The sequence below is a fragment of the Camelus bactrianus genome, chromosome 11 (assembly GCF_048773025.1).
Source record: "Camelus bactrianus isolate YW-2024 breed Bactrian camel chromosome 11, ASM4877302v1, whole genome shotgun sequence".
NCBI classification, from domain to species: Eukaryota; Metazoa; Chordata; class Mammalia; order Artiodactyla; family Camelidae; genus Camelus; species Camelus bactrianus.
In genome coordinates, this window is record NC_133549.1 from 24,207,379 (window position 1) to 24,219,634 (window position 12,256).

Genomic DNA, 12,256 nt, shown 5'->3' on the forward strand with positions numbered 1-12,256 from the left:
ACGCGAGAGTTGGGAAAGGCAGTGGGGCGGGAAGGGAGCAGGAGACACAACAAACATGGCGGCGGCGGCGGTGACGAAGGCGGCCACGGCGACGGCTACAGCAGCGGCGTTGAACAAGGCGGTGGGGGTTACTCGGTGCGGCTGTCAGGTGGTAAGTCGCAAGTTACCCGCTCGGATGGCGGTGACACGGCTGAGCAGAGGGTTTAAGAAGGAGCGGCGGGAGGTGAGAGCCGGGTGTTCGCGACGGGCCGGCTGACTCCGCCCGGGACTCAGCCCTAGCGGAGGGTCGGGCGTGGTCGGTCGGTCGGCAGGGTCATGACCCAGGACCTTCCTGGCCAGAGCGCGGAGGGTACGGTGTCCAGCCACGGGAACCCTGAGGGAGCGGTGCCTGCGGGGGCGTCGCCGTCGGGGAGGTCCTAGGAGGCTCCCTGGTAGGGAGTTGCCTTTCGCTCTGACAGGTGGTTGTGAGAGGGGTCCCCGAGCTTTGCGTCTTCATCTGGGCCCGGAGCCAGGGGATCAGGCTAGGCGAGGGTCTCCTAGGTGTTCCGAATCTTGGTGAGGAATGTCTCCAAATCCTGTTGAGAATGCCGCCCCGACGCCAGTTCCCGGACTGCTCATTGGGAGGACTTTTAAAACCTCTGGCTTTTATCTAACGATCCTTCCTGGATCCGTTTGTACTGCTTGTGCAGTCTTAATTTGGGGGAGATGTGAGGTTTCGGGGGGGTACTTTACAGCCAAGAACTGTTCAGATTCGTGAAGGATTTAAGTCTTTTAATAAACTGTCCGGAGTGTGAGTAGCCAAGCGACGCACCCAGTAAGTGCTCGTTAACTGTGAATCTGAATTGAAGTGAAACCAGTTCCAGCTGCCACTAACCACGTGGCCCGTTTAGTGTCCGCTTAGTGTGCCGTTCAGACCCAAAAGAAGAGTGATAAGTGGGGGAAGAAATAAAAGAGCTTTACATTGTGAGATCTAAACAACTTCAGTTTAGAAGAAACACAACTTCTTTAGAGCAACTTTTTAAACGTCTGGACTAACAATTTTTAAAATTCCCTTTAATTTTAACTTATGTCGTGCATTTATCCTAGCTACAGGGTAATATAATCTTGGGAACTCGTTACAGCGAATTGAGACGTTTGGTGGTTTTGGTCTCTAGGGGCCCAACGTGTTTCCCAGAAAACCCTAAGTGTTTTGGGTTGCGATAGAGAGCATAATAAAGATAGGGATCAGATGCGCCCGTACTGGGCGTGCGTGGTGGGTTTTCTTTTTTAAACCCTTTCCCACAAATGTTTCCCTTTGGGGATAGGCTCAACATTGTTTTTATGCAACTATTGCTGTTCAGCAATACTAAGCCTGAGCCATTTAGAAGTGTACTATGGACACTTGAAATTAATAACTTGAATTTAGAAAGACATTAAAATTTTTGTCAAAAATGAAATCTTAAGAAATCCACCTGGGTTGGGGGAAGATAGTCACACCAGTGTGTGTTACTCTTTGGTGATTATTTTAGGAGCTTTTGCTGAAGTGAACCTGCTGCTTTGTTCACTGATTATCTGTTAGCATAATTTTCTTTCCTGTTAATGGTAAGATTGGCGCAAGTTGGTTTATTAGCTTGTTAAACTTGTAGATGCTAATTTTTTGTCACGAAGGTTTTGATTCGTGGTGTGTTTTTCTTTGCAGACTGCTGTATGGCTTTTCAATTTTAGTTGAAATTCCCTCCATGGCCTTTTGGAGCCCCTTGGTGTGTCTCCAGAGTAAATTTCTATTACTCTACATTTCATCAATGTTGGAGTGGCAAGAAAAAGGAGGAACTGATTTGGGGTGAAAAGGTTAGATTGTGTAACTCCTCATTTATTTCTTCTAACTTGTATTTATTTATGTTGTTTTACTTTTATATTATGTTTTCTGACTTCTCCAAGCCTCATAATGTTGCTTTTTGCCTTCAAAGAATTTGGTTTTTGACAGTCCTGTAATCAGAGGAAATGTGTTCTAATTCTTTTTGAAGGTGCTTGTTATTCTCTGTACAAACCAAGCTGTATTTATCAGACTTCTCCATTGATATGTGTTCTGTGGCTAAGTAAATCATTTAGTGACCATAATTATGCTATAAAAGTAAACACATCTATTGAACTGCAATCACTTTATGTGTGTAGGACTGCCGAAACCCCAAGCTAACTAACTGTATAATGAAGTTAGTTGCTAAGTCAACTACTTGATGTTTAATAACCCTTCTCAGAAATGGTAGGTGAATAAAGTAGATCCTACTATTCCCTAATCATGTTGGTCTCAAAATCTCCCATACCTTATAAAAAAGATAAACTTAGGGAGGAAGGTAGCTTAAAGAGCCTCTTCTGGTTCTTATAGTACCTCTGTTTCATAGATATGGTTGTCTTCTAATTTGCATCATGATGCCTCTATTTTAAGTTGTTAGCTCCTGGTTAAGAGAGGGGGTGTATGTATTCATCAGCCACTTCCCATTTATGAGACTACAGAAGATCCGAGGACTTGAATATCAGAAACCAAGGAAGGTTGAAGATAAAGAGGTTTTTGTATCCTTTTCGGATATCAGAGCTTATTTCTCAAGTGATGCTTTCCTTCATTTGCATGGGTAGCCTCTGATTGTTTTGAAAGAACCTAATTTGTGAGCTTTGTAATGGATAATTTGGGAGAGCTGTTGGCATAAAAATAATTTAGGTGCATTCTAGCCAGTTTCTGTATAGACATGTATATATACCCCGTGGAATACCATACTAAACCAAGCTCAACTTTAATCAGAGTAATCACAGGGAGGGCTCAGAAATTCTGCTGTATCATAAAAAGTGATAATCATAAAGTATGGAAATGAGAGCATTATAGTTGGCTGCTTCCTAAAGTAGATTTTTATGTTAAATTTAAAAACTTTTGCAGAATATATCAGTGTCTCAGTGGCATCTCCAGAAGTCAGTTAATTTGTGGAGTTCTTAGATTGAACGTTCAGTCCTGAGGCTGATTACTTTATTAAAGACAGGAAGATGGTTTGGATACAGAATCTTAATTTTTTTATATTGAGAAGTCTTCTGTGGTTTCCGAGTTAATTATTTTTCTGTTTATTGTCCTTAGAAATACTGACTTGAGATGGAGAAAGCTGGGTTTTGAACCAGAGACTCCATTCAGATTTAGGCATCTTTCATTCATGCTCATCTGTTCTGTAGACTAGAGCTCTGCAAGGGCCTGTAATGCTATGTGTGGAAGTGGGGGAATGGGGGTAGGACAGAGGTGATGTAGGTGAAGTGGACATAAAAATGCTTAGGGATGGAATGACAATTTTTAAATCATTGCAGAATGTTTGCAGTTATAAACCATACCAATATATTTAAAACTCTAAGAATAGAATTTCTCTCATGTTTACAGTGTTATCTTTTCTTTTTTCATTGGCATCGTTTGTTTTTTTTCAAGTCCATCACGCGTTATGATTGAAAATCAACACAAAATTTATAGCAGAGAACACAGTGAAATTTATAATGTGACAGTGTGATAACAGCCAAGACTGTCAAAATATGCCAGTCGTCCTCTGTGATTAGGTTCATTTGTGTTCTTAAAACTTGAGATGCATGTATAAAAATACCAGTTTCTTCTGCTTAATGGTAATCTTGTGAATTTTTTTCTGCTTAGTCACATGTACTGTAGCAGTGTTTTGCTTTCTAATCAGGATTTGGTAAGATTTATCTTGCTTATTGAAGCCTATCGAAGTATATTCAGATATTTTACAGTGACAATGTCAGTTTTCATTTGAACTGATTAAGTGATGCTCAGTTGCAATGAAATACCAGGACTTCTTTCTAAATTACAGCTTTTAGAACACAGATAGTCTGTAGGGCCTTACAGCTTTTATAATTTAAAAAACAACTTCCCAGATCCTACTTTTTTTTTTTCTATATCTCCCAATCCTTTTACCTTTTATTACTTTTTTCCTTTTTATATTATAGGTGGGACGTCTACCTGCAATACTGTGTTGAATAGCATTTTTGTCTTGATTCTAAAGGGAATGCATCTAAATTTTCTCCATTGTGATGTAGATTTTTGGAAGCTATCCTTTACCCAAACATTCTAAGTTTGAATAAATAATTACTCTGTTGTTTTCTTGCAGCCGGTGTTGCCACTGATACTCGTTACTTGATTGTTTTTCTAATGTGAGTGGGTTGGCTTTTCTCTCTAGAAAGTTTTATATTATCCTCTGTCTTTGAGATTGTTAAATTTCACAGTAATATGTCTAAGTTTATTTTTATTATTATATATTCTATTTTGCACTCTGTGATCCCTTACAGACTAGATTGAAAGGGATCTTTAATTCTAGAAATTTCTTGATCACTTTTTTAAAAAAGCATTTCTCTTCTTTGTTTTCCTCTGTCTTCCTGGAGTACATTCTACATCTTTATCGGCTATATTTCTTACCTTTTTATGTATTCTTATATGTTGCTCCCCATCCCTGTATGTTTTGAGGGTTTGGGGGTTTTTTTTTTTTTTTTTTTTTTTTTTTTTGGTTTAAAATATAATGTTATAGATTGTTCTTGATTTTTTTATTTTATTCTTGATAATTGCTGATTGGCTCACTTTTTTCCTAACCAAAGAGCATATTTTAAAGGACAAACAGCAGAATCAACTACACAAGTCACAAAACAAATATTAATACAATGATTAGGAAACATAGAGAAGCACTTCAAGTAAATATGGTAAAATGGGAAAAAACAACTGAAACAAACTTGTTTAGAAACCAGCAATAATTTTTAAAATTGAGAAAGCTGAGCCAGGCTAGACCAAGTGATTTAAAGAGGAATTCTAAAAGAGTAAAATAAGAGATGAATTTGGGAAATCACAAATTGATTTGGGAAATTGCAGATTGGGATACATGAATGAGACTAAGGTGGATCATGTTCCTTTCATTGCAACTAAGGAACAGCTACATAAAATGACATAAGGTGTTCAGTCAGTGATAGAAAAAAGGAAAAACCTTAGAATCTGGGACACTGAGGAGTTTCACAATCCCAGTTATAACCACTTTTAGCTGCAGAAATAGCTACCCTTATCTGAGAACATACCATAAGCCATATATATCTCTATCAGTCTGGGACCAGCAAACCAGGGAAACCAGCACCAGCCCTGCGCTCCTTCTGAGCTCCTCAGGCTCTTGCTGCATTACGTAGTACAACAATTTATAGTAGCTACACGGTCAAGGGTTGGTCTATTTCCATTAGATTTCTAGGAAAGTCAATTAAAGTAGAAGTTTGGGTTCTTAAAACATTGATCAAGCTTATGTTAATTGGAAAATGTGCTTTCCTCTCATTTCCACAACCCCACAGTTCTTGCCACTGAAAAATTTAGGTTGAAAAGGACCCAAAGTAGTCTAAACATTCTTGAAGAAGAAAAACATAACTGGCAGGATTAGATTACTGAGATACTAAGATTTTTATTATTGACACTGGTGGTGTTAGTGTGAGGATGCACGAAAGTAGACCATTGAAACAGAACAGACAATCCAGAAATAGAATCACATATATAATCACCTGATTTAGAAAGGTGATAGAAAGTCTGGTGGAAAAGGTCTGGTTTATCAAATGCATATTGCTTGGACAGTTAGCTATCTCCTTGGAAAAAAGTATATTTTAACTCTTAACTCACCATACACAAAGCTCAATTTCAGATAAAAATATGGAAGATTAAAAAATTATAAAGCTTTTAGAAGAAAATACAGGAGAACGTCTTCTAGTAAGATAGGCAAGGACACGGACAACTCTAAATATGAGGGGGAAAATGGGTAAATTTTTATTAAGAAATTCTGTTCATCAGAATTTACCATTACAAAAGTGAAAAGGCAGCTAAAGAGTGGGAGAAGATACTTAAAATACACATAGCTGATAAAGAACTTATATCCAGAATATTTATAAAGAACTTTTATATTAATTGGAACATGATGGACAACGTAATAGAAAAATGAGCAGAAGACTTGAACAGATACATCACTGGGTATGAAATGGAGGGTATGTAAGTGGCTAATTAACATTAAAAGTACACAGCTTAATTAGTTATTAAGAAATACAAACTAAAACCAGTGTGATACCACCATCACCCACCAGGATGGCTAAAATGGAAAAGGCAAAAAAATACCTGAGTGTTGGTGAGGATGTGGAGCAACAGAGCTCTTGTTCACCAACTGGTGGAAGTGTAGATTGGTATAATCACTTTGAAAAACTCTTTGGCATTATCTAAAGCTGACTGTGTGCATACCCTGTGGCCCAGCAGTTTCAGAAGTCAGGGTTGTGAAGCCCTCACGAGTACACATTTAAATATTATTGTTCACCAGTTTATGTATGTCGTCTTTAATTCACCAGGAAAATTATAAGATATTTAAAGGCAGGGACCGTGTCCCCTTGTAGTGCCTGGCACATAATAATCTTTGTCATGTTGTTTTAATACGTACTGTATTTTCCTAAATAGTGTAAAATAATTTCATTTTTTCCACTGTAGGCATAACGAACTGTAAACTCTGAAAAAAACAAAACAAAAAAAAATAAAAAACAAAGATGGGTGAAAAGAAACCAGAACCTTTGGACTTTGTGAAGGATTTCCAGGAGTACCTGACTCAGCAGACGCATCACGTGAACATGATTTCCGGATCAGTTAGTGGGGACAAAGAAGCAGAGGCTCTTCAGGGAGGTAGACTCAACTTAATACTGTTAAATAATCAACTTTTTATAAATGCATTAATGTTTGTGTTTAATTATCCATAGTGTGAAGCTCACTATTCACTAATGTGAATCGTACCATTTTTCCTAGAAAGATACGGGCAGTTTTTTTTCTCTTTAAAACATGCCAGGCTTTTGCTGAGGGAGAGTAAAGCTCCCTAAGGGCCTCACGTGGTCCAGAGAGGCATTGTGGTCTTGTGGGAAGGTTAGGGATTCTAAACACCCTTCCTGTCCTCCAGATTCTGTTAGCTAATGGTAGACACAAGGATCCCAAAGTGGGTCCAGCTTTATCACACCAGGGATTTGGCCTTTAGGATCTGAATTAGATCTGAGACAAAACAGGGCTTTTTGTTTCCTTTCTTCTTTTAAAATGCAGAGGGCTGACCATGTTTACTCACCTAGGGAGAGAAACTAGAATAGAGAAAAGCAGTGACCTACTTGAGCCTGCTGCAGACAGACTGTCTAGTTTGCTTACCACACGCAGGCTGGAATCTGTTCCTGAACTTAGGAAGCAAACTGCAGCCCACAGACCCCATCTAGACTGCTGTTTTTATATGACCTGCAAACAAAGAGTCATTTCTACATTTAAAAATGGTTGGGAAAACACCAAAAGAAGGATGTCATTGACACATGGAGATTACATGAAATCCAGATTTCCACATCCATAAATAAAGTTTTATTAAAACAGCCATGTGTATTTCCCTTTTTCCCATAGCTGTTTCTGAATGACAGCAGCAGAGTTGAGTAGCTGTTATACAGACCACGTGGCCCACAAAGCCTCTCAGACCCTTAAAGGAAAAGTTTGCTAACTCTTGACCTAGCTGATCTAAGACCTTATACTCCTTGTAAGCCTACACTGCTACCTCCTGAGGATGGAGTAGAAGTGCTTTTCCCATCAAACTGTAGGAATAAAAATTTCCCTCCAAATACTCTGGTATGCAGATTCCTGGACTGAGATTCAAGAGGCCAGGGCTGTAGTCCCCACCATCTGTTGGTTTTCCAGGTCATGAGTACTTGCCTCTTCAGTTTCTTTATCTATACAAAGACAGAGTGGATTAGATTAAAAGCAAACAGCCAAACATTTCTGTGCTCTGAAATTCTTACAGTTCTAGCATTCAGAGGTATCAGATACAATATTCTCCTTTATGTGCTTAATTAGAATTTTAAGATCCTAAATGCAACCCAGAATCCGGAACATGTGTAAGCTGAGTGGAATAGTACAAAACTCAACAATAATTGCTTTAGATTAAATAGAGTTAGGATTTGGGAAGATTATCATGATTGCCCATTATATTTGTAGAAGTGGCTGGAATCTTAAATAAGTGTGTCTGCCATCACTATTTTTTCCCCTTTGTCTCCTTACCTGTCAAATAAAGATAAGATCCTGTTTTCTTCCTCAAAAGCATGTTAAGGAGTGATATAATTTATATGCTAGTAATTTGAGATCCCCCTATAAAAGGCTTTGAAAAACAGAATATAATGCTGTGTTTTTATAAAATTAAGCTCAGTTCGGAAAGTCTGTAATTTTATGAATTTAACTTTTGTGCTAAGTGAACTGTCAATTTATGAAAGATTTTCTACCATTCAAGACTAAATTGCTAAATTGAGTTGACTCTGAGATGCATAATTTCTTTTGCTATACTTTGTTTATAGCTGGAACAGATGGTGATCAAAATGGACTTGATCACCCATCTGTTGAAGTTTCCCTGGATGAAAACTCAGGAATGTTAGTAGACGGGTTTGAAAGGACCTTTGATGGGAAGCTCAAGTGTCGGTACTGCAACTATGCCAGCAAAGGAACCGCCCGGCTCATTGAACACATTAGAATCCACACAGGTAACAGAGAGGCGGCTGGAGAAGGCATTTCTTTGTGGGCAGGAAAGGGGCCAAGGAGGGCAAGTAATATAAATAGTTGTGATAATTTAAAAGTGAAGATTGGTGTTAAGGTTTGACTAAATGGACAAGTGACTCCACTTTTACAAAGCAGTAGCACAACAGCATACAAAGAATTGGGGCCCCTTGTAGAGCTTCCCCTTCCTTAGCCATCTTCCTTCTTGATCTAAATAATCTCGACATCTGTCTGCTTCTCGGGTTGGGTAAGTCAATGCTGAAGACAGTATGAAGCGATAAAATGTTTTTATCTTTATCCTTACTGAGTATGTTTTAGTTGCAGACCAGGGAATTTTTCTATACAGTTGCAGACTACGCTGCTAACCCTCAGATCTCACCTTAGCCATTCCTCTGCAACCTTCCTAACTACGCCCTGCCCTGGCCCAAGGCCAGGTCAGGTGTCCCTCCTGCCTGCCGCACAGCTTCCTGTGCTGCCTCGTCACAGTGCTTCCTGTGCTGTGTTCTGGTGACCTGAAAACCTTGAGGACAGGGATTGTGTCAGGGCCATCTGTGCCCCCAGAGCCTAGCAGAGCATCTGACACATAGTAGGTACTCAGTACTTATTTGTTGAATGAATGAATGAATGACTCCAAATCTCATATTCCCATTGTTTATTTTACATATTTGGGCCATCTCCAACTGAGTGCACTAAAATTGTCCCTCTGGCAACTGAAGAGGAGAGGAGGAAGGCAGAAGTGAAGTACTGGCCATTGTGAGAGGACATTTTGCATAACTTATACTTGAACTAGGAAGCCTGTTTCAACTTTGAGCTTTCTGTCTAATATAAGGACTTTTTTTAAAAAAAGGGTTTTTGTATTTTTTTTCCTGAGAAGTATTTGTGTGCTTGTGAATAAGTGTTCATGTGTAGATGTGTACGTGACCATATAACTCTGGGGTATAACTTTGATAATACCATTATGCAGGGAGTATTATTGTCAGTTGTGCTGTATCTTCTTTCTCCAAATTCCAGTTGAAGCCATAACAGTTTTTATACTGTATTGACTAATGGAATATATCTGTACATCTCAGAATGTTCCTGATGAGTTCTTAAGCTTTAAGTTTGCAAGTTTCTTAACAAAGTTTAATAATCGTTTGTGCAAACATGCATTTCGGAAAAGCATTTTATTTTGATCAACTTCTAAATCTAATGAATGGACAAAACATGAAACCTTTCATAAATGAGCAACTCTTGAAGTTTCTCCCCCATTTTTCTTTTGAAACAGGTGAGAAACCTCATAGATGTCACTTATGTCCATTTGCATCTGCTTATGAGCGTCATCTGGAAGCCCATATGCGTTCCCATACAGGAGAAAAACCATACAAATGTGAACTGTGTTCCTTCCGCTGCAGTGACCGAAGTAACCTGTCCCACCATCGAAGGCGCAAGCATAAAATGGTACCAATTAAAGGTACTAGGTCTTCCTTAAGCAGCAAGAAAATGTGGGGGGTTTTGCAGAAAAAAACCAGCAATCTGGGCTACAGCAGAAGAGCGCTGATCAACCTCAGCCCGCCTTCCATGGTGGTTCAGAAGCCAGACTACCTGAACGATTTTACCCATGAAATCCCGAATATCCAGACGGACTCCTACGAAAGCATGGCAAAAACCACACCAGCGGGTGGCCTGCCAAGGGACCCCCAGGAACTCATGGTTGAAAACCCTCTAAACCAGCTCTCAACTCTAGCAGGACAGCTGTCCAGTTTGCCACCTGAAAACCAAAACCCCGCGTCGCCTGATGTAGTTCCCTGCCCTGATGAGAAGCCCTTCATGATGCAGCAGCCCTCTGCCCAGGCAGTCGTTTCCGCCGTGTCTACAAGTATTCCTCAGAGCTCCTCTCCCACAAGCCCTGAACCTCGGCCATCACACAGTCAGAGGAACTATAGTCCGGTGGCAGGTCCAAGCAGTGAGCCCAGTGCCCACACGAGTACTCCTAGCATAGGAAACAGCCAGCCAAGCACTCCAGCTCCAACCCTGCCAGTCCAGGACCCGCAGCTTCTGCACCACTGCCAGCACTGTGACATGTACTTTGCCGACAATATCCTTTACACTATTCATATGGGATGTCATGGGTATGAAAATCCTTTTCAGTGTAACATATGTGGATGCAAATGTAAAAACAAGTATGATTTTGCCTGTCATTTTGCAAGAGGGCAGCATAACCAACACTGATTGAAAACAATCACATTTAGCTTTACTTGGTTTTGCCTTTTTGTGTTTTGTAGTTTACCGTTGTTTTTCTGGGGGAGAGGGGTGGGGGACTCATCCTTAATAAGGTGTCTGCTAATTTGAAGTTTATACATTATAGAGTATAAATTTGACAGTGGAAACAAAATTTCTTTTTCCCCATAAAAGCCTGGTCAAGGTCATTTATGTATTAGAACAGTTGGACCCATTGGTGTCTTTTTTTCCTTTCATTTAGACATTTGAGAATTGGAGTGCAGTCATAATTTTGCATTTATGATCCATGAAAACTTCCAGACCGATAGATACTCTTGGTATTTCATATTTCAGTATCTACATTGCAGCTAGATGTTATTTTTGCCATAATTTCAAAATGGTAGAATAAATTACTTTCTCTTACAAAAAAATCTGTTACAGCTTATTTCAGTGTTTAGTAGAATTGCTTTTAAAATTGCCCTTAATGGAAAACTATTTAGTTAACATAGCTTAGCTGAATCAGTAGTTTAATTTCAACTGATAACAGTAGAGCAATTTCAGTATAGTAAATCTTTCTTTTTTCCACAAGGGGAAATGGAGAACATTTAATTCTTTTAAAATTAAAGTTATAAAAATATGAGGTAGAAGTTCTGAAAAAAAAACTTAAGACTTTAAATTGAAAGTGGAATTTAAAATACCTGCTTATTCAATTTCTAGTTTAAAGACACATCAATTTTCTTTTAGATTCTTTTTATTATACTTGTAATTTATTTTAAAAACCACAGGTAAATATGTGAGAACTCTAGAACTATTAGGATTATCTATGAAGATGCCTTTTTTCTTTTACTTTGAATCTTTCATCTGAATCTTCATTCTGTGTAACACATGAGGTTGATAACTATGGAGAATCTTATTTCTTCTATTCCTTTGATGACCAAAGAGGTACAGTGGAAGTCATCCATCCTAGCAAATGTAGTCTTTACAAAAAAATCTGAGGCTTCCTTTTCCTGCCTTCTATCCCATTTATTGCCCATAACTTTCAAGAAAAGATAGCTATAGAAATACATGGGAAAAGGTGACGGTGAAGTAGCATTTACAAAAATGAGAACATATGTCCAAATGAATTCTGGTCTCCTCTTCAAAACTGGCTATTTAAAATATTTTCTGTGAATTCAAGTTGTAATGCCTATTTGCAGTTTTACTAGCCTTTCATGTATAACAAGGAAACTGTATGGAAACTGATTGGATCATCGCCTTAGTAGAAGAGGATAAAAAGCATAAAAACAGATATAAAAATGCAGTTAAACATGATATATAATTTGTTTAAAAAAATAAAACTTGCTATATAAATCTAGATAAATAATTTTGACTAGGAGGCTGTTTTTATATTGTGTAATAACTAGCTTACTCCGAGGACAGCTTGGTCAAACAATAAAATATATTGTTACTAACTGTTGGTTTCTGTGTACTTTGCAAAAATTTTGTTTTTTTAAT

At 38.7% G+C, this 12,256-nt stretch overlaps 1 protein-coding gene across 2 annotated transcripts; it reads left to right on the plus strand.

Annotated features, from left to right (window-relative positions):
• The first annotated feature begins 2 nt into the window (after positions 1–2).
• Positions 3–12,213, plus strand: IKZF5 (IKAROS family zinc finger 5). 2 transcript variants are annotated; one of them, XM_045515230.2, is made up of 6 exons: positions 3–151; positions 1,679–1,827; positions 4,125–4,167; positions 6,500–6,688; positions 8,371–8,553; positions 9,831–12,213. In XM_045515230.2, exons 4-6 carry the CDS (start codon positions 6,556–6,558, stop codon positions 10,772–10,774), a joined length of 1,260 nt encoding a protein of 419 aa, XP_045371186.1. In that variant the 5' UTR covers positions 3–151; positions 1,679–1,827; positions 4,125–4,167; positions 6,500–6,555; the 3' UTR covers positions 10,775–12,213. The 2 variants fall into 2 exon arrangements, with proteins under 2 accessions (XP_045371186.1, XP_010951253.1); XM_010952951.3 differs by lacking the exon at positions 4,125–4,167.
• The last annotated feature ends 43 nt before the right edge of the window (positions 12,214–12,256 follow it).